This window comes from Pipistrellus hanaki, assembly GCF_964339955.1.
Source record: "Pipistrellus hanaki genome assembly, chromosome: 12".
Classification (NCBI taxonomy): Eukaryota; Metazoa; Chordata; class Mammalia; order Chiroptera; family Vespertilionidae; genus Pipistrellus; species Pipistrellus hanaki.
Genome location: NC_140514.1, coordinates 48275555 through 48297433, shown reverse-complemented (window position 1 = coordinate 48297433; position 21879 = coordinate 48275555). Strand labels below are relative to the sequence as shown.

Genomic DNA, 21879 nt, shown 5'->3' with positions numbered 1-21879 from the left:
GTAAATGAGAACCCATCTCATGTTTCAGTTGTGAAAACTAAAAAGGTGTATGGTGTGCCCTCAAACTGCAAATAAACTGTACTAGATGCAAAATACAGGAAAGTGATACTTGTAGATTAGAAATGATCCAGAGTGTTTTTATTAGGATCCTGATACTTGTAGGTTAGAAATGACCCAGAGTGTTTTTTATTATTTTTTTTTTATGAGAGAACATTTATTTATAAAATCACAGAAGTAGCCCTAACTGGTTTGGCTCAGTGGGTAGAGCACTGGCCTGCGGACTGAGGGGTCCCAGGTTTTATTCCAGCCAACGGCACATGCCTGGGGCTGGATCCCCAATTGGAGGGGCGGGGGGGTGCGGGAGGCAGCCAATCAATGATTCTCTCTCATCATTGATGTTTCTATCTCTCTCTCCCTCTCCCCTCCTCTCTGAAATCAATAAAATATATATTTTTAAAAATCACAGAGGTAAAGAAAGGGCCCTTGGAGCTTGGGAGTGAGGAGGGTAGTGGTATTGGGCCTGGGTGGGAGGAAAGGGGCAAGGGGAAGGGGAAGGAAAAGGTGTGGGAGCACTCCCCGGAGGGAGAGTGCTCGCCTGAGTGTTTTCTTAATGAAGGCCCGTAAGACCGGACTGCCTCCCATTTACATGCCTTTTCCTTTGGAGAAAAATTCAGCCCTGACCTTCATCCAAATGGCCCACCATTGCAGCAACACAATGACACTGAAACTTCCTAGGGACTGTGGGACCACGTGATCCAGCCAGGAGGTTGGTCATTAGTGTATCCTTCAGAATGATTTATGACAAAAAGGGGGGCGTATGGGCGCAAAGGGGGCCGCCTACTGAAGGACAAGCTCAGGGGAGGCCCGCATGGCAGGCCTACACATTCAGAGACCACAAGTAATAGCATAGGATGGTCTACACATAAACATGTCTAACTAAAAGCAAGTCATGGCAGGTGATCACGCCCAGGCCTGTGGCTTCCTTGACAAAGGTCAGTCTTTGCCTTGCGTAAGTCTGCCTTTTGCTTTTTGCATCGAAGATAACATTCCTTTGAAATGTCATTTCCAGATCTCTCTGCACCAGAGCTGGAGACCACAGCACCCCTCACTGTTATCTTATCCCCCACACACTATCTTTATGAGCTATAAATGCTAGCTACCCTCTGCCTGTTACAGGCAGTTAGAGCAGAGCAAGGACGATGGGGCAGGTACTGAAACTCCCAGGAAGCCCAGGATGCCTAGCAAGGGGCAAAGCTGGGAAGACAAGAACCTCACCCCCGGGTGACTTTTCCTGTCCTCGCAGATGGCTGCTCAGGCAGTTTGGGCCCCTGACCTTTTCCTCCCTGGAGATAGCATCTAGGCGTCAGTTTATTTCAGCTCCAGGCCCCCAAAAGCAGAAAAACCAGACAAATGACAAGGTGGCCGCCTCAGGACCAGCTGCAGTGACTAATGACCCCTCCCATGGTGCTGAGCAACCAGTGGAGACCACGACCCGGAAAAGGCACGCCTGGAAAACTGATGCATGTTCTACTGAGACCCGCCCTGAGATGTCCACCTGCAAGAGAGAGAAGGAAGAGGAGGAAGGACCCAGGGCAGGCTCTTCCCAGGGGAGCGTGCCCACACCGTTCCCCTTCCCATCTCCCCTTTAAGGGACTGGCAACCAGGGGAGCGTGGGGCTACCACTGGGCCACACCGGCCAGGGCTGCATGCACTTTGTCTCTTGATTGAACTCTTTCCTTCAAGAAGACAAGAGCCGAGGTCTCCTTGTCTCACAGGCAGCATCCCATCAGTGCAAGAGAAGTATGTGTTTCTCTGTGTTACCCTTTGTCCCATCTCAGAGATTTCCCCACTTTGCTTTCTCCCACCTCCTTAATCTACCACCAATAAATGTCATGTATTGACATTAGGACTGTAGGGCAGTACAGTCCTTAATGGGCATTGGTAAGCTTCTGCCACAGGAGAACAAAGACCAGGAAAAACTCACTGGCCGCCGGGAGTCAGACCCCACAAGGGGTGGACACTGTCCCGAAGGCCCCTGACTCACACCTGCTTTCCATCCGCATTGCGAGCTCACCATCTCAGCCCCCACCCACCGAAGACAAGTTTCCTGCCAGTGACTGCACACAGGGACGCACTCCAGCTCCCGGGCTGCCATCACCGACCCAGTGTCCCCGGGCTCGGTGCTGCGCAGGCCTTACCTTTGGCAATCCCACCCCCACCCCCACCCCCTTTCCATAAATAAGTTCAATTTTCTTTTTCTTTTTAATATATTTTTATTGATCTCAGAGAGGAAGGGAGAGGGGAGAGAAAGGTAGAAACATCACAGATAAGATAGAACCACTGATTGGCTGCCTCCTGCCTGCCCCACCCTGGGAATCGAGCCCACAACCCAGGCACGTGCCCTTGACTGGAACCGAACCTGGGACCCCCCCCAGTCCCCAGGCCGACGCTCCATCCACTGAACCAAACCAGCCAGGGCAAGTTCAATTTTCTTTAATCACCGTCAGAGAAGGCTATTTAGCCTACTCCGGAGAACCATCCACATGCTCACCTTCCACTTCTTTAAAAAAATTTTTTTTTTAATTGATTTCAGAGAGAAAGGGAAGGGGAGAGAGGGAGAGAGAGAGAGAGAGAGAGAGAGAGAGAGAGGAACATCAATGATGAGAGAGATTATGTTTTCACCCAATTCAGTCGCAACATTTGAGCAATCTTTTTCTATTTATTTGAATGCCTTTATCATAATAAATTTCCATATTCATATAAAAAATGATGAGAGAGAATCATTGATTGGCTGCCCCCTGCACATCCCCTACAAGTCCGCAACCCAGGCATGTGCCCTTGACCAGAACCGGACCGGACCCTTCAGTCAGCAGGCAGATGCTCCATCCACGGAGCCAAACCTGCCAGGACCACTTTCTCTTCTTAAACTCTCACCGTGTCTCTGGGCCTTTCAGCACGTACCTAACTCCCCTTACCTCTCCTTTGATTCTAATGGATAAACTAAGCTGTGAAAGTGCCATTTTCTGGGTCATTTTCTAAGTTTATTGAGATTTTGCTTCCTGGCAATTGTCATCAGTTTGGCTCAGATAAAGTCATAAAAAGTCTCTACAAGTTTGGACGTTCCTTACAGCAGCACCTCCTTGCCTGAGCCGCCCTGAATCTTCATGTCTTAAGCACAGTAATGAAGGTGGGTGTCCCCTAACCGGTTTGGCTCAGTGGATAGAGTATCAGCCTGTGGATTGAAGAGTCCCAGGTTCGACTCCAGTCAGGGGCATGTACCTTGGCGGTGGGCACATCCCCAGTGGGAGGTGTGCAGGGGGCAGCTGATCCATGTCTCTCTCTCATCGATGTTTCTAGCTCTCTATCCCTCTCCCTTCCTCTCTGTAAAAAAAAAATCAATAAAATGTTTGTTTGTTTTTTAAATGATGGTGGGTGTGAGGACCAACTAAGATCATTTTTAAAGCATAGTGGGCGCTCAAGAAACAGTAACTGATAAAGCTTGACTGAAGCCAAAGGTCCACCCATGGATTGGCCAGGTTGTGACCAGGGCAGCCCTCTGAAGGCAGTTCCCGAGCCTGGTTGTCTCAGCTTTCCCAGTAGCCGCCACAATTCTACGTGTTTCCCTACCTGGGAGGGACGGTTGGGGGGACAGGGCGCACCCAGGGGGGGACAGGGCTCACACAGGCGGGGACAAGGCACACAGCAGCGTCCCCAGCAGGCTGAGCCACCCGCCCGCCCTCCAGCTCCCTCCAAGTGGCATCTGCTGGCTCACGTGGGGGAGGGGAGGGGCAGGCGCTGGCGGGAACACAGCCCTTTGGGGGCTGGCTGCCAGGGTGCCTGCCAGGGCTCCCCCTGTAGGGGCAGGAGGATGTTGCTGCTCCAGGGCCACCGCCTCGGGGCACCCCGCTTCCCCCCCTCTCCTTTTTGGGGTGCCCCGCATGACTAGTCATGTCCCCTGGCTTCCGGTCAGGAGGGGCGGGAGAGGGCGGGTCCGGGCTAAAGAAAGCTTTTACTGCCTTTGGGACAAACTGAGCATTCCTGCTGGGGGAGACCAGACAGGAGGGGAAATGTGAGTCTGGGAAAAACAAGTTTTAGAGTCTTGTTAATGTCCTTAGCGTGTGTATTTTTGCTGTAGGCAGGTGGACATGGGCAGAGCAAGGACGCTGGGCCAGGCACAGGTCACCTGCACGGGAAGCCCAGCAAGGGACCATCAGTCATAGGGAGGGGCCTCGCCCCCAGGGTGACTTCTGCTCCCCTAGCCAATTGCTGGCCATACCGTTTGGGCCGCTCTCCTTTCCTCCTGAGAGATAAGGTCTGGGCCTCAGGGCATTTCAGCTCCAGGCCCAGTTTAGCAAGAAAACAGCCAGGCTGACCAGCTGCGTGGAATGATCACCCGCTGCCCTGGTGCCGGCAATCAATCTGCGGAGACCACGACCCCGAAAGGACACACCGGGAAACCTGCTGGCTGTTCAGTTTAGATCAGTGTTTCCCAAACTTCTCTCATGATGAGAATCACCTGGTGGAGTTGTTAAAACACAGATTCCTGAATCCCAACTAAGAAGTGCTAAACTAGAATTTTTGAGAACATATAGGTAAAATTGCATACCTAACTTAGTGCTCTGTATATAACATCTGTGTTAGAGCACTAGTTAAGTATACATTTTACCTATATGTTCCCAAAAATTCTAGTTTAGCACTTCTTAGTTGGGATTCAGGAATCTGTGTTTTAACAACTCCACCAGGTGATTCTCATCATGAGAGAAGGTTGGGAAACACTGGTTTAGATCATTCCCAGGAACCTGCCTAACTCTCTGCCCTTAATCCCTCAGGATGGAGGACCCCGTGCTCTCCCTCCTGGGAGCGTGCCATGCCCATTTCTTCTAGGAATTACTTTTCTACCTCTAAATGTGATTTACCCAGTACATGCTCTCTCACAGTTTGGGGTCTTGCTCTGAATTCTTCCCTAGCCAGAATCTGAACCCAGTCTGGTCTGACCCCCACCAGTCAGATGTTCTGTGCCGTTCCCGCCGTGGCCTGCAGCAGTTAGGGCTACAAAGCTCGGAGACGCCCAGGCGGAGTGACAGGCTCCTTTGTTGCACCGTTAATTTGCAAACCTTTCCCCCAGATGAGGCTTCAGTGTGGAGAACAGTGATTCCCACCCATCCTGTGCCCCTGGTGGGTGCACAGAGGCTGGAACTTATTAGAACCCTGGTTCTAAGCTGTCCAGGAGCCTGCTGGGGTGGGGGTGGGGGCATATGCCCTGACCGGGAATTGAACCGTGACCTCCTGGTTCATAGGTCCACACAAACCACTGAGCCACACCAGCCAGGCTTAAATAGCTCTAGGCGGGCTTTTTCGAGGGACACTCACTCTCTGGGTGGATCCAGATCCTGGGAAGGTCTGGAGGGGAAACATAACAGTCCTAGCAAATGGACTGTGGCCTAAGCAAAAGGGAATGCCGATTATGAAGTGGCCTAAAGGTCAGTTCCCAGGGCAGGGGCATCGATTCAATTATTCGATCAGACCTAATAGGGTCCTCCTAGCAATTTATCAGCGTTGGGAAGAGGAAAAAGTCTAGGTTTATTAAGCATCTATTCCTTGCCATTCATTATAGGATCTATTTTAAACTTCCCACTTAGCTTTATGCCCATTTTACAGATAGGGCACACGGAGGCTTCGGGAAATTAAGTCACTTGCTCCAGGAAGCACAGCTGGTAAGTCGCCAAACTGTTCGACTCTTTCCACTGCACCGGTGTACCTGCCCGCCCCTGGCTCCCCTGGGGTGCCAGCCCAGAGGACCCTACTTTTAATGCCAGCAGTCTGGCCGCTGAGACACTCCGATACCAGCTGCCCCCTTCCCAGATGGCATGTCTTTGAAGAGAACGTGTAACTTCCCCTCTTGCTCTGGTCCAGAAACTCTGAGCACATGCACTGATTTCGTTTCACTGCTCACACCGCTTCCTCCTGTGTGGGGCCTGGATCTCTGAGTGGCCTGCTGACCGGCCCTGGACCGGGCAGGCCTGTGTCCACGACAGGGGTCAGCCCTGGCTGAGCGGCCACGCGTGTGCGGCTGTGTAACTGGTGCTCATTTCCTCCCGGGGCCCACGCGGACTCTGCAGTGACCTTCTGCGTGGCTCAGAGGGAAGGGAAGCTCCCGGGCTCGGCCTCGGCTCCCTGCGTGGCCGTGGGCACGTCACCCGAGCCTCGGGCCTTAGTTCCCTCCTCTGGGAGGTGGGCGAGTTGGACCAGAGGAGGCCAGGGCCCTCTGATGTGATGTGTGCAGTTGGGTGGCCCCTGGGTGCAGGCAGGACCTCCCTTGTCCCTGCTGCCCCCGAGGGCCCGGCAGGAGACTGGCGGACGGAGGGACAGACGGACGGTGATGGTCGGGGGACGGAGGAGACGCCGGCCGGCACACCTGAAGGGCCCAGCCTGCAGGACGCAGTGTGGACTCGGATACCACGTGCGCACAATTCCCGTTCCCCATCGGAGGTGAAAGAAAAAACAATGCATTCAAGGGAAAGAAAAAGGCCAGTCAGGGGAGGAGGGAAAAGTCCCTGCAGAGGCGGGAACCCCACCCGGGAGAAGTGACTAACCCCGCGGAGGCTGGCGCGGGCAGACGGCCTGCCTGAGACTGGTGAGTGCAACAGGCCTGCGGCGTGGCCTCCCATCCTAGAGGCCCTGCTCCGGTGGATGCCGATCCGGGGGAGGGGGGCAGCTGGCCTAGCCCCCAGGGAGGACCCCCCCCCCCGCCCCCGGGGCTGGGGTGGACTTCGGCTCCCCGTGGGTGTCTCTGGAACCCTTGGGCACGGCACCACGGGTCGGAGCGGGTGGGGCAGGTGGGTGGGGCAGCCCGGGGGAGCCAGAAGGAAGTGAGAGGCCGGGGTGGGGCAGGAAGGGAGGACGCGGAGCCTGGAAAGTAGAAGCAGAATCGGCGCTGCGGAAAGGTGACGGGCTGGCCGGGACCCTGGCGGGCGCTGGGCTGGCTGCCGGGGTCCGGAAGGAGCCGCTGGGGCTGGGAGCCGCTGTGTCCTGGCAGCTTCAGCCAGGCGCCGGTGCCCCGCCTGGCGGGAGGAGTGATGGGTGGGATCAGGGTCCTGATGGGGAACTCCTGCACGGGGCGGGGGCTTGTCCTGGGTGTGAGTGCTGGTGACAGCCTCCCGCCGGAGGCCGCCTCCCCGAGTGGCTGCACCCCAGAAGGCCCTCGCCGGCTGGAAATGCCCTCAGACCTGAGGGCACCCCTGTCCCTAAGCCCGCACTGTGGGGTGACTGTAGAGTGGCTGGGGAGGGGCCCCAGAAGGCCAAGCATTTGAATTCCAGATCCTGCGGAGGACCTGCGGGCTGCCTGGGGTGTGAGGAGAGGAGGGGATGAAGGGGGAGGGGATGAAGGGGGAGGAGATGAAGGGGGAGCTGGGAGGGGGTCCTATTGGTATGGGGTGGAGTGGGGAGGGAGTGCACCGCCCAGGAGCCTGTGGACCCAGCTGGTGAGAGAGAAGGTGGCTTCCGGGACCGGGGGTCTGGTGTTTGGGGGAGTGTTTCGGGGAGTGGTGGGGACTGTTCCATTCCACAGGAGGGACACCCTGGGACCGGGAAGCCAAGGGGCCTGTTGGGGGTCAGTGGAATCAGGGAGCAAGGACACAACAGAGGACTTTTGTCTTTTGACAGCCTCCAGGCACTGCCTGAAATGTAGGCATAGCAGCAGCCCCCGCCCGCTCCAGGGCATGCCCTCCCACGCCGACCCGGATGGCTGACTGGGTCCCTGCTCCAGCCTGCCTCACTCTGCTCAGCCCTGCGCTCTCAGCTCCGTCTGGTCTGATAGCTGGAGCCCCTGCAGGGCGGCATTCAGGTGCCTTCTAAGGCTGAGGACCTGAGGACCGGGATTCTGTGCCATCCCCCACCCAGGGCCGTGTGTCTGCGCTCCCACTGGCTGTGGTGGCTCCCTGCTCACGGCCCCTCCAGGCAGAGCAGGGCCTCAGGTTGTTCTTCATTTCTGCCCCACCACCCCCATCCTGCCCGGGGGTAGAGCCTTCCGTGAGGAATGCAGGGCCCTTAGGCCCGTCCCTCCTCTGGCTGAGCCACAAGGCGGTCAGGCCGGCTCTGAGGGAGCCTACGAGCCGGGACTGAAGCCGGGACTGAAGCGTGTGGGCCCCGGTGCCAGGGCTGGGAGAACTCCCCAGAAGGCCCGGCCACCGAACGCCCTGGATGCTCCTGGGACGTGATATGGGCAGGGGGTGGGTGCAGGGGCTGTGATGGGCAGGAGGCAGGAGGTGCCCACTGAGGAGGCTCCGGGACTGGGCTTGGGCAGAGGGACGGGAGGGAGAAGGCCGATGTGAGGTGGACCTTGCGGGTGAGGCAGGAGCAGCAGGCTGGGGGGCGGGGACCTGAGGGGTCAGCGGGGTGTCAGCTCTGACCGGGTGCCCGAGAGGCACCTGGAGTCTCTCAGTCTGGTTTGAACTTGTCTGCTAGGTGGCCTGTGACGCTGGGATTTTTTTACAGCCTTCCATGTGATTCTGACGTGCAGACAAGTGTGAGGCCCAGGTCTGGGCGGCTCACTGGCAGTGTCAGAATCACCTGGAACATGCAACGAGCTGGTGCACAGCCCCCTGCGGACCTGTGAGTCCCAAGCCTCCCGCCTGGGGCGTGGGCATCCCTGTTTTTTGTTTTGTTTTTAATATTTTTATTGATTTCCGAGAGGAAGGGAGAGAGAGGGAGAGAGAGAAACATCAGGGATGAGAATCATTGATCAGCTGCCTCCTGCACGCCCCTTCTGGGGATGGAGCCCTGACCTCCTGGTTCATGGATTGATGCTCACTCAACCATTGAGCCACACGGGCTGGCAGGCCACCCCCGTTTGTATAAGATCCTGAGGTAATCCTAACGGGCAGCCAGGGTGGAGAGCCAGGGTGAGGACAGAGCAGGCAGCCAAGCCCCTGTCATCAGGACGCTGACGTGGCTCTCCGAGGCCCGTGGCTGCCTGCTTTTGGGCTGTGGCCTGAGCTCTCAGATCCATATCTCAGGGGGAAAAGCAGCAAAGCTGAGGTGGGTCCTCTGGGTCACACCATCTCTGTTCCACCCCGGCCCCCACTCCCACCCCCCACCGGCGTGGGCCAGGGCAGTGGCCTCGCCGCCTCAGGCCTGAGTCACAGGCCGCAGCCTGTTGCAGGGGATGTGGGCACAGCATGTGACTCCCTGTGGGGACAGAGAAGTGTTACAGGTTCCTGCTCCAACCTCCCCCTCGCTGCCGCCCCCCTGGGGGAAGTGTGGTTCCAAAAAATGCCTTCAGCTGTGTGGCAAGTTAGAGTGGAAAAGGAAGTCAGCATTTACCTGGGCTCTCCCTCCGATAGCCGACGCCCCTGCTCTTCGGGCCCCTCCACCAGAGACTCTCTGCTTTCCCAGTCCCCAAGCATCTCCTGATGGTGCTCATTTGCCTCTTCAACCGAGTGGTCCAGTCGGTTGAGCATCAGTCCTATATACTGAAAGGTTGCAGGTTCGATTCCCGGTCAGGGCACATATCTGGGTTGCAGGTTCGATTCCAGGTTGGGCATGTATAGAAGGCAACCAATTAATGTTTCTCTCACACATAAATGTTTCTCCCCTCTTCCTCTCCCTCTCCCTCTCCTTCTCCCTACCCCCTCTCTGCCTCTTTCTAAGCATGTCCTCCCGTATTAAAAAAAATTTTTTTTAATGCATAAATGAGTGGAACAACAAATTGAGGTTTCTCTCGCAAATCAGTGTTTTAAAATGCTCACTGTGTTGCAGCACTAGCTGGTGTGGGCTCTTCATTTTCAGCCAAAAGAAGAAACCCTCTAGTAATGGGAACACACGAAAGAGACAGTGCATGAAGCTGTCGCCACTGCATTTGCATATTTGTATTATTTTTTAAAAAAAATGTTATTGATTGATTCAGGAAAAAAGAGAGATTTATTGTTCCACTTATTTATGCATTCATTCGTTGATTCTTATATGTGCCTCAATCCAGGACTGAACCCAAAACCTTGGCACATCAGGATGACGCTCTTTTTAAAAAAGTTAATATATGTGTAAAGTGCTTGCCTTTAGCATTTTTCCCCTTGAGTAATTTTTGTCTCAAAAAAGTTGCTGTTCCCGACCTACAGAGTAGAGATGAGGTTCATCGCTCTGGCGTTTGAAGGGAGCCGGATACAGAAGTGGTGGCTGCTGCCCCAGGATGGTGCCATTCCTCAGAGCGAGTTTAGACTTAGAGACTGAGTACCTTAGAGAAGGTACTAAGTGTAATGTTAGCTTTAGGGTTTTTTGTTTTTCTGTTTTGTTTTGTTTTATTTTGGTAGGTACCTTTTATCAGGTTAAGGAAGTTCGCTAAAACTTTCTTTCATTTGTTTATTTTTTGTTTTGATACTGGGTCAGGGCTTTGAAAGTTGTGTTTTTTGTGTTGTTTTGTTTTTAATATATTTTATTGATTTTTTTACAGAGAGGAAGAGAGAGGGATAGAGAGTTAGAAACATCGATGAGAGAGAATCATCGATCAGCTGCCTCCTGCACACCCCCCACTGGTGATGTGCCCGCAACCAAGGTACATGCCCTTGACCGGAATCGAACCCGGGACCTGCAGGCCAACACTCTATCCATTGAGCCAAACCAGTTTCGGCAAAAGTTGTGTGTGTTTTTTTTAATTATATTTATTTCAGAGAGGAAGGGAGGGGGAGAGAGAGATAGAAACATCAATGATAAGAATCATTGATCAGCTGCCTTCTGCATGCCGCACATGGGGTGGGGATCTAGCCCACAACCCAGGCCTACGCCCTGACCGGGAATCGAACCATGCCCTCCTGGTTCATAAGTTGACACTAAAACCAGCTGGGTAACTTTTTTTTCTTCTTCTTAAAAATCAGCAATGGATATAGAATTCTGCTAACTGCTTTTTCTGCATCTATTGAGATAAAAATAAAGAGATAGTTAATAGGGTGTATTACATTGCTTGATTTTCAGATGTTAAACAAACATTGCATTCCTGGGATAAACCTCCATTTAGTCATATGTTTTATTCTTTTTTTTTTTTAATAATTTTTTTAAAAATATATTTTTTATTGATTTTTTTACAGAGAGGAAGGGAGAGAGATAGAGAGCTAGAAACATCGATGAGAGAGAGACATCGACCAGCTGCCTCCTGCTGCCTCTGCAACCAATATACATGCCCTTGACCGGAATCGAACCTGGAACCCTTCAGTCCGCAGGCTGACGCTCTATCCACTGAGCCAAACCGGTTTTGGCGGTTTTATTCTTTATACTAGTGACCTGATGCACGAAATTTGTGCACATTAAAAGGGGATTAATTAGAGGAAATAATTTAATATTGCTTTTTGCGCTTTCTCTATAATAGAAGCGTCAGAGATGAAAGAAAATTAGTAGAATGTATAAAACCTTCCTCCTGTTAGAGTCTGGGGCACACCACGGAACTCAGAGTCAAGTCCCCACCCACCCGCATGCACCTCTAAATCGAGTGAGACCCAGACCCGGCCAGGCCACACCCCCACATTGGGTTAGATCCAGACCCAGGCAGTCCCACTCTTGTCAAGTCCTGCCAGGCAGGGAGCATCGCCTCTGGTTCCCGGCCTGGTGCCAGGACAGGTGATGTGGGTCCCCCAGCCTAGATCGGGGTCGGGAGGCATGCCTTGAGGTCTTCCATCCAGCCCCACCAGGTAGAGGACGGCCTGAGATCCCTATCAAGCCCCGCCAGGTGGGGTGGGGGAGGGGGACGCAGCCTCAGGTCCCCCGTCAAGCCCCACTGGGTGGGGGTGCGGCCTGAGTTCCCCTGACCCAGCACTAGGGGTGCACCTTGAGGTCCCCTGTCAAGCCAGCCAGGCAGGGGGGCGCAGCCTCAGGTCCCCTGGTCCCCTTGTCACCCCACACAGCCTGCTGTTCGGTTGTTACTGTGAGGGTGCGTGACCAATTTGTATTTAGCCTTTTATTAGTATAGGTTTTCTATAATATGGGTTTAATTTGCTTTTTGTGTGTGTGTGTGTGTGTGTGTGTGTGTGTGGAAACTTAAGTCATTGATTTTAGACTTTATAATATAAGCAGTTATTGCTCAGAGAGCTGCATTCCAGCCCCAAGCCATGGCCAGGCCTGGAAGCAGAAGAGAGGTGTGGCTCAGTGGTCACAGCAAGGGGAAGACACAGACCCAGTGTCCCTAGCCACTTGCTAGCTGTGTGCCCTTGGACTTGGGCTCTCTGAGCCTCCCTTTCTTTGGTTCCTTTGCCAGCGTATGGAGCCAGGTGTACTCTCTTGTGCTCTTGGAGGTGAAGTAGCTGACGAACATGAAACCGCTCGGCCAACATGGAGGGCCTCTCGGGACCACTGTGAAGGGTGGTCGTCATGACATCTGTAATAATAATGGCGTCTTCTCTCTTTCCAGATCTGGAGACAGCATGTACACGCCCATCCCCCAGAGGTAGGCTGTGCACCCATCCCCTCCCACCCTCCCACCCCGCCCCTTCATTTCCAAGGCTGCCTCTCCTCCGTGCACCCCTGCTCCCCACATCGCGGTCCGGGCCTGCCCAGGTCTCTGCTCCAGGCCGCTCCCCTCTCCTCCCACAGCGGCTCTCCGTTCTCCACGTCGGTGCAGGACCCCGGCCTGTACGTATGGCGGGTGGAGAAGATGAAGCCGGTGCCCGTGGCCCCCGAGAACCAGGGCGTCTTCTTCTCGGGGGACTCCTACCTGGTGCTGTACAACGGCACCGAGGAGTTCTCCCACCTGCACCTGTGGATAGGTGAGGGAGGGCCCGCCGGGTGGGGGGCCGGGCCCCCGGCTGGCCAGGTCTCACGGCCGGCCCTGTCCCCTCCCCCCTCCCCCCGCCAGGCCAGCAGTCCTCCCGGGATGAGCAGGGAGCCTGCGCGGTGCTGGCCGTGCACCTCAACACGCTGCTGGGGGAGCGGCCGGTGCAGCACCGCGAGGTGCAGGGCAACGAGTCCGACCTCTTCATGAGCTACTTCCCGCGGGGCCTCAAGTACCAGGTCAGCCCGCCCGCGGCTGCTCCCGAGCCCGCCCGCCCGCTGGTCCTCAGCCTGCAGGGGCCCCGGTGCCCTCGGGGCCGGGTCCTCCCCAGCGTCTGCCCCGTGGGATGGGTGCGGGGGGCAGGGTCCGTCTCCCGGTGGAGGGGTGCGGGGTGGGGGGGCAGGGCCCGTCTCCCGGGGGATGGGTGCGGGGGGGGGGGCAGGGCCCGTCTCCCGGGGAATGGGTGCGGGGGGCAGGGTCCGTCTCCTGGGGGATGGGTGCGGGGGGGGGGCAGGGCCCGTCTCCCGGGGGATGGGTGCGGGGTGGGGGGGCAGGGCCCGTCTCCCGGTGGATGGGTGCGGGGTGGGGGGGCAGGACCCGTCTCCCGGGGGATGGGTGCGGGGGGGGGGGCAGGGCCCGTCTCCCGGTGGATGGGTGCGGGGTGGGGGGGCAGGGTCCGTCTCCTGGGGGATGGGTGCGGGGTGGGGGGGCAGGGTCCGTCTCCCGGTGGATGGGTGCGGGGGGGGGGGCAGGGTCCGTCTCCCGGTGGAGGGGTGCGGGGGGCCGGGCACTGGGCCCCCCGCCAGCCCGCTGAGGCTGTGCCCTGGCTGCAGGAGGGCGGCGTGGAGTCGGCCTTTCACAAGATCTCCGCGGAGGCCGCCCCGGAGGCCGTCAGGAAGCTGTACCAGGTGAAGGGGAAGAAGAACATCCGCGCCACCGAGCGGGCGCTGAGCTGGGGCAGCTTCAACACCGGCGACTGCTTCATCCTGGACCTGGGCCAGGTGGGTGGGCAGGTGGATGGGCCGCGCTGTGGGCACCGGCTTTTGGAAGGGCCGGGACTGGAGACCAGGGGAGAGGGAGAGCAGCTGAGCCGCTAAGTCCCTTCCCAGTGGGGCCACTCCAGCCGTTAGAAACGTCTGTGTGTTCAGGCCAGAAACCTCCCTCTGCGGTCTAGCCAGGGGCACGGAGCTGGCCCTCCTCCTAGGGCAGTGGTCGGCAAACTCATTAGTCAGCAGAGCCAAATATCAACAGTTCAACGATTAAAATTTCTTTTGAGAGCCCCATTTTTTAAACTTAAACTTTATTTTGTGGAAGAGCCACACTCAAGGAGCCAAAAAGCCACATGTGGCTTGTGAGCCGTGGTTTTGCCGACCGCTGATCTAGAGCCCCTGTGCCTCTGAGTTAGCTGCTGCCAGACCATCCATTCACTTCCTCACTCATCCTTTCACTCAGTGAGTGTGATGGCCCAGCCCCGGCCCCACTAACTGCTTGCCCTGGGGAGGCAGCCCTGAGGCAGCCTGTCACTGCAGTGATCCATGGCGGGTGTGCAGAGGCAGTGACCGTGCTGGGGGAGCTGGGGGAGGGTGGGGCTCTCACACCTGAGCCAAAGCCATTGACCAGGAAGGTGCTTCATGGAGAGGAAGTGCCGTTCCCGGTGAAGGGACAGGTGAGCTGAGCACTGAGGCAGGGGAGGTGCAGACATGCCTGCCCACAGGAGGGACAGGGTGGGGCAGGAGCCATGGCATCAAAATTACTAAGGAAGGTGAGACCCAGGTATGAGGAGTCTGACTATGGTTGGAAGAGTCTAGATCACATTTTTTTTGTTTGTTGTTAAGTAGTTTATTGATTTTTTCAGAGAGAAAAAGGAGAGAGAGAGAAACATCCATGTGAAATGTTAACATCAATCGGCTGCCTCCTGCACGCCTCCTCTCAGGGATCAAGCCCACAACCTGGGCACATGCCCTGATTGGGAATCGAACCAGCAACCTTTCTGCACATGGGACGATGCCCAGCCAACTGAGCCACCCTGGCCAGGGCTGGACCCCATCTTGTGGTGCCGAAGATTGTGGGCAGAAATGGAAGGAGGACTAGAAACAATGAGATGGAGGCGGGAGGACCAGCTGAGAGAGGGGATGAGGGCTGTGCCTGGTAGGGGTGCAGGTAGGATGCTCAAGGATGGCATTCACCCATTCATTCATTCATTCATTCATTTTGTGCCTAAATGTGTGCCAGTCTCTGTTTTAGCACTGGGCATACAGCAATGAACAAAGCAAAACAAAACGAAACGAAACACTCATGTCCTAAGGAAGCTTACTTTCTAGTCATGGGAGATAGATTATACACAAGACAGAGATGTGGAAATACATGCTGATCAGTGATCTGGAGAAAAATAAAGCAGGAGGGAGACGGGGGGAGGGGTGTGTGTGTGTGGCTGCGCAGAGAAACACTTGCAGGTGTTGTCATTGCTGGGCTCAGAGAAGCTTCTTCACCCGGCCTCCCCTCCCGACAGAACATCTTCGTCTGGTGCGGTGGCAAATCCAACATCCTGGAGCGCAACAAGGCGCGGGACCTGGCCCTGGCCATCCGGGACAGCGAGCGGCAGGGCAAGGCCCAGGTGGAGATCGTCGCCGACGGGGAGGAGCCCGCCGAGATGGTCCAGGTGAGGGGACGGGGATGGGAGGCCTCTGCTGGGGAGCTGGGAGACAGGCTGTGACGGGCTGGGGGTGGGGGGCGGGAGGGGAGCTGTGACGGGCTGGGGGTGGGGGGCAGGAGGGGAGCTGTGACGGGCTGGGGGTGGGGGGCAGGAGGGCAGTCAGTGAGGACTGGGCGGGGGCGTCGTGGCTGCTGCTCGTGGCTAGTTCTCAGGGTGCTCGGTGTGGTTGAGCGTAAAGCACCGCTGTGGGCGGAAGGACCAGTGGCCTGGCAGGTGGGGTGGCCTGGACCCAGCCCTCAACTGTTCTGGGTGCCTTGTGCAGGCCAGTGTGCCCCACTGAGGCCGTGGCCCTGGGTGTGACGGGTTGGGGAGGTCGGGGCCAGGGGCCAGGGATCCCTGCGAACCCAGTCTTCCCTGACTCCTGCAGGTCCTGGGCCCCAAGCCTGCTCTGAAGGAGGGCAGCCCCGAGGAGGACCTCACGGCCGACCAGACTAACGCCCACGCCGCGGCTCTGTATAAGGTGGGTGTGCGGGGCCGGCCCGGGGACCAGGCAGGGGTGGGTGCGGCGGGGCTGAGGGAGAGGAGGGCGCAGGGGGAGGTCTCATCCGGGCAGCGGGGCAGTTTACCCAGGGCTGGAGGATGGGAGGTGGATAGGGGGGCCCTCCTGAGGAGATAAATGCTGCTCCACTGCCGGCCTGTTCCCGGAGAAGGACATCTGACGATGCTGAGCTTTGCTTTTTGGATCTTTGCATTTATTTGTCACGTGGCATCCACTTCATTTCCAAATGGATTTGGGGCCTCTGGGCTGCAGCGGTGAGGTGATGGGGGGCCTGGGGCTGCCTGGATTTGCCCGGCAGAGCTGTCCTCCCTGTCCCATCTGCTTCCCTGGCCTGGGCCGTGGGAGGGGCTGTGGTGCAGGAGGCACTTCCTCCCTGAACCCCGGACCCCGGACGGAGGTTAGGACTGTGTGTGGGGGAGGGTGATCCAACACAGGGCCCTTTTAGTCTAAAAATAGCCTTTCAAACTGAGAGGTGACAAGCATTTTTTTTTTTTTTTTTTGAGATAAAAAGAATAACTATTTGGGATACACGGATGCAGGCAGAAGCCCAAATAGGGTTCCTACTAGGGGACAAAGAAGACATTTCTGTTGGAACAGGTGTCAGTGATGCTCATTCTGAACGTTTTAATTTCTTTTTTAAAAAAAAAATATAATTTTTATTGATTTTTTTACAGAGAGGAAGGGTGAGGGATAGAGAGCTAGAGACATCGAAGAGAGAGAGACATCGATCAGCTGCCTCCTGTATACCCCCCACTGGGGATGTGCCCGCAACCAAGGCACGTGCCCCTGACCGGAATCGAACCCGGGACCCTTCAGTCTGCAGGCCGACGCTCTATCCACTGAGCCACACCGGTTTTGGCTGAGCGTTTTAATTTTCAGTCTTTGCAGTCACCCGTCCAGTCCTCATCATGCCTGCTTTCTGTGGCCTTTGCCGGGGGTTCTTTGGGACGTGCTGTGTGGGCGGCCCAAGGTCACCTGTCCTGTGGAAGGCGTGCGGTGTATGTATGTGCCCCTGCGCGGGCCCCGAGGGAGCGGGGCTGTGTTGACACTAACCTGGCACGTCCTACCCAAGGTCTCTGACGCCACTGGACAGATGCACCTCACCAAGGTGGCCGACTCCAGCCCCTTCGCCGTCGAGTCGCTGATCCCTGATGACTGCTTTGTGCTGGACAACGGGCTCTGCGGCAAGATCTACATCTGGAAGGGTACGTGCGAGCGGCGTCTCCACGCCGGGCCGAGGCCGGCCTGCCCTGACCCCGCAGGCTTCCCGCTGGGGGTCCCGCCGGCCGCCTGCTTCCAAGGAGCCTCCTGGCCCGTACCCTGGGCCTGCCCTCAGCCTCGGGGTTCTCTTTTCTGTTCCCACCCCGAAGCCTAAAACATGAGCATCCCCCAGGATGGCGGAGGGCTGAGGGCCTGTGAAAACAGACGGCTGGACCCCCCCCCCCCCATTCTGATTCACTAGACACTAAAAGGGGGCTGGTATGGGGGGAGCCGGGGAAGCTCCAGGAGTGGCAGGCATTTTAGGTAAATTGACTCACTCGATGCAGTGGGCAGTGAAGTGGGAGCACTTGTTTTCCCAAGAGACTGTTTGGTTGGACACAGCGGCACTGCGGTGCAGAGGCCTGTTCCTCGGTCTGACTCTGCGGTGCTGGGACGGAGCTGAGTGTCTGAGCCATACAGACCGGCAGCTCCACGTCTCCTCCGCGCCTGTCTGTTCCTGAGCGCGCCTCACCTCCCCGGCCAGGTTATAAACGTCTTGAAAACAGAAACCAGATAATTTCTAGTGTCTTGATGGTCTATTTGCTCAACCCAGGGTCAGCCAAGGCCAAGAGACACGCGCAGTCCCAGCCTGGCCGGGAAGACAGAGAGGGGCTGGGTGTTCGAGGTGTGGCTGCTGCTGGCAGTAATGCTGTCGCTTCAGGGAAGGGCGGGAGCAGCAAGCGGCCTGGCAGGTTTCTAAGAGTGAAAGCTTGTGTGTGTGTGTGTGTGTGTGTGTGTGTGTGTGAGAGAGAGAGAGAGTGTGTGTGTGTGAGTGTGTGTGTGTGTGTGTGTGTATGTGAGTGTGTGTGTGTGTGTGTGTGTGTGTGAGTGTGTGTGTGAGTGTGTGTATGTGAGTGTGTATGTGTGTGTGTGTGTGTGTGTGTAGGGGACTGCCTTTTCCCTCCGACCTATGGAACCAATTGGTTCTTTCCTATGGAACCAATTCCAAGCATGGGGGGGTGGGGGGGCGGGCTGGTGTGCAGACCTCCATGGGAGTGTAATTAACCCCGAGCAAAGAACCAGACCATTTAGGGAAGATAAACCAGAGAAGAAAAAACAAACTTGCCAGCCGGGAAGATATCAGGGTAGCTGGTCACATCACAGAAGGACACGCCACAGTAAGTTAGATAATTTGTAGCTGACTGGATAGTGGCTGGTGGCTGGTGGTGTTACCAAGCAGGGGCACTAAAGCCAGGACTATGGCACTGGCTTTTAAATATATATATATCATATATATATATATATATATATATATATATATATATATGATTTTTTAATTAAAAAAATGTTTTATTGATTTTTTACAGAGAGGAAGAGAGAGGGATAGAAACATTGATGAGAGAAACATTGAGAGAGAAACATCGATGAGAGAGAAGCATCCTGCACACCTCCTATTGGGAATGTGCCCGCAACCAAGGTACATGCCCTTAACCGGAATCGAACCCGGGACCCTTGAGTCCGCAGGCTGACACTCTATCCACTGAGCCAAACCCGTTAGGGCTATATATGATTTTTATTGATTTGAGAGAGAGGGAAAGGGAGAGCGTGAAATAGCGATGTGAGAGAAACATTTATCAGATTGGTTGCCTCCTGTATGCACCCCAGCCTGGGATTGAACCACAAACCGGTTTGTGCTCTGACTGGGAATCAAACCTGTGACTTTTCAGTGCATGCTCAACCAACTGAGCCACACCAGCCAGGGCAGCACTGGCTTTTGAGAAAAGAAAAAAAAAAAGATTTATTGGGAAGACAACCAGCAAGGAGATAGGAAGCAAGCCTCACCTCGCCTCCCAGGGCGAGGTTTGGGGGGAGCGTAAGGGAAGGGCGGGCTGGCGTGGGGAGTGCTGGCCGGGCAGGTTTCAGTCGGAGGGCCTCACTCCGGGTCGTTCCTGGACAACAGACCCCTAGATTCTGAAAGGACCCAGATGATCACGTTCCAGCCAAGTCTCAGCTTTCTGGTTCCATGAGGTGGGGGTGAAACGTTGGTTCTGGGTGTTATTGCAGCTCAAAATCCTCTCCTGTGCCTGCCTCGGCTGCGTGACTTAACGTTTTGTTTTGTTGACCCCAGTATCATTAGAAAGAGGGTAAGGCCGCTTGAGCTGGTTCTGCAGATACAGTGTTAATGGAGGAAAGTCAACGCAGTCGACCTAAGACGTGAATCAGGCTGCATCCCGTCTAGTAAATGGAACGCTGTGCAAACGGAAGGCTTCTCTGGGGGGACAGGGAAGTGAGGAGAGCGGACTATCCCAGGCCAGGGCGCCTTCGCTTAGGGGGCGGGGGTCTCATCCGGCAGACGCCTCACTAGTGCTCTCCAGGAAATTCAGGACGACTGATTTCCGAATTCCGCTCCTGGGAGAGGCGGACACTGCATTTTGAGGCGAGGCACTGAGTCTCGTGGGGTTTACCACATGGGGTTCCATTTGGGACTGCTTGTCTTTAGCACTGGAGAGCCAGCCACACTGGACAATATTGTTGCCTTGGAAAATGCCTTAAGCTGGGGCCCATTTGTGCTAAGGGACTGCCTCCAGGATAGAACGGATGGCTCTGGGTCTTCCTTCTTGTGCTCGTAGTTGGCATCACTCTTAGATCTGTGTGGGTCATCTGGCATTATGGGAGTGAGACTGCAGTCAGTCACACCCTTTGCCCTGGTCGGCTGTACGGTGAAGGCTTGGTAACAGAACGTGGCAGGCCCAGGAGGCCGGGGTCCTGGGGTGGGGCCATGGCTCTAACGCCACGAATGTCCCGGGTGTGATGGAGAGTGGATGAGTGGGCAGAAGGACAGTTGTCATCTGGCTCAGCTGCCAGGCTGGGAGAAGTCTTAAGGGGCTGGCTTCAAACCTCCAGAGAGCTCAGCAATCCTGTCACCTCCTGGCCCACTTGCTTTAAAAGTTTCCGGCGAGCCGAAACCAGTTTGGCTCAGCGGTAGAGCATCGGTCTGCGGACTGAAGGGTCCCAGGTTCGATTCCGGTCAAGGGCATGTACCTTGGTTGCGGGGTGTGCAAGAGGTAGCTGGTCGATGTTTCTCTCTCATCGATGTTTCTAGCTCTCTATCTCTCTCCCTTCCTCTCTGTAAAAAATCAATAAAATATATTTTTTAAAAATAAAAGTTACCGGCGATTCTGGGAACCCCCTGAAATTTCCTCAAAAAAACAAAAACAAAAACAAAAAAACACCAAAAAAACGGCATGTGGGTTCCTGACCTTTTGAAAAATCTCCTTCCTGTGGTCCAGGGCGAAAAGCCAACGAGAAGGAGCGGCAGGCGGCCCTCCGAGTGGCCGAGGACTTCATCTCCCGCATGCGGTACGCCCCCAACACGCAGGTGAGGCGACACCCGGGCCCCGACCCTCCTCTGGGACACCTCCCTGACCTGCTGCCGCTCAGACCGGACAAGGAGGGCAGGAAAGCCTGGGGCAGGGAGGGCCAGCCGGCCTCCCTGCCAGACCCACCCAGCGGGGAAGCCCTCCTCAATCCTTGAAAAATGTAAATGTTATTTTCCAAGAGGATGTTGGGCAGCTTGTGCACTTCTAGGCCACTGTCCCAAGCTGGTACCACCCCAGCTTGGTGACCCCACAAACGGTTCTGAGGGGAGCTGATAAGGCTCATCCGTAATTGGTGCATCATGCAAACAAACTGTTTGCCTACGTCCTGGGGGCAGTCCGTTTCCTCGGCCGTGGCCTGTGATCTTTCTCAGCTCTTATCTCCTTGGAGGAGCATCCTCGGCCTGGACAGCAAGTGCACCGAGGCCTGGTGCCCAGCCCCGCCCTCCCTGGCCCCGCCCTTCCCTGGTGGAGGCAGAGAGGGCATTCTTGTGAGCAAGTCTCCCCCTGCTGTCCCTGCAGGTGGAGATCCTGCCCCAGGGACGGGAGAGTCTCATCTTCAAGCAATTCTTCAAGAACTGGAAGTGAGGGGGCGTCTCCCTGTGCACACCCCCCGCCTGCTTGCTCTTCCGCCTGCCGCCTGGTCAGTGCCGAGGTGCCCCCGTGAGATGTTCAATAAAGGAGACCAGTGCTTCCCCCGCTCTCCGCCTGCACTGCTGCCCGGGCTCACTCTCCCCGCCCCACCTGCTCACCTGGGCTCTTCCCATGCTGGGGGGCGTGGGGCCCCGGGGACAATCCGTCCCCTCCGAGGGGCCAGCGCTGGCTCTGCAGGATTAAGGCAGAGGGGCCGGGAGTCCCGGTGGGCCTGGCCGGTACTGCTGTGAACCCAATAGGGAGGTGGCACCGCGCCAGGCTCAGGATCACTTGCAGCCAGAGGCTTCAGATCAGTCTCACGTTCCCACCCGGGAGAAGGCTGTGGCAGCCAGCTGGGGCTGCCTCTCCGTCCGAGCCGGCGTTTCCTCAGCTGCCCTAATAAACCGCTGCTTCCAAGTGCCGCATGCTCGCCAGGCAGCAGCACATCCCTCCTGTGCAGTCTGATCGTCACTTCGCGGCACATTGTCATGTATTACTAGGGCCCCTGAGTTGATGCTCTTGTGTAACAGGTGGTGGCTGGAACATCAGAGGCTAGATAGCTAAATAAGGGAGAATGGCATTGCCCCAAAGCGGTCCCATCCTGAGCGCAGGACCCAGGGGGACGACAGCAGGCAGGCTGTGTGAGTCCAGACCAGAGTGCGAGGCCTGGCCGGCCCGTCTGTGCTGACCCAGCTCACCCCTGGGCCCT

The 21879-nt window shown here is 56.2% G+C and overlaps 1 protein-coding gene across 3 annotated transcripts in view; it reads left to right on the top strand.

Annotated features, from left to right (window-relative positions):
- Window positions 1-6576: 6576 nt before the first annotated feature.
- Window positions 6577-21879, top strand: part of CAPG (capping actin protein, gelsolin like) — a 119960-nt gene continuing 104657 nt past the window's right edge. Inside the window, exons 1-10 of one of the 3 annotated variants that reach the window (XM_084900274.1) lie at window positions 6577-6634; window positions 12389-12424; window positions 12571-12743; window positions 12833-12987; window positions 13582-13749; window positions 15258-15407; window positions 15829-15921; window positions 17033-17165; window positions 20451-20539; window positions 21060-21608. In XM_084900274.1, the coding sequence (XP_084756400.1) occupies window positions 12402-12424; window positions 12571-12743; window positions 12833-12987; window positions 13582-13749; window positions 15258-15407; window positions 15829-15921; window positions 17033-17165; window positions 20451-20539; window positions 21060-21125 (1050 nt within the window). In that variant the 5' untranslated portion in view covers window positions 6577-6634; window positions 12389-12401 and the 3' untranslated portion in view covers window positions 21126-21608. Of the gene's footprint in view, window positions 6635-6843; window positions 6945-12388; window positions 12425-12570; window positions 12744-12832; window positions 12988-13581; window positions 13750-15257; window positions 15408-15828; window positions 15922-17032; window positions 17166-20450; window positions 20540-21059; window positions 21609-21879 lie in introns of those variants that run through there. The other 2 variants (XM_084900273.1, XM_084900272.1) reach the window with 2 other exon arrangements.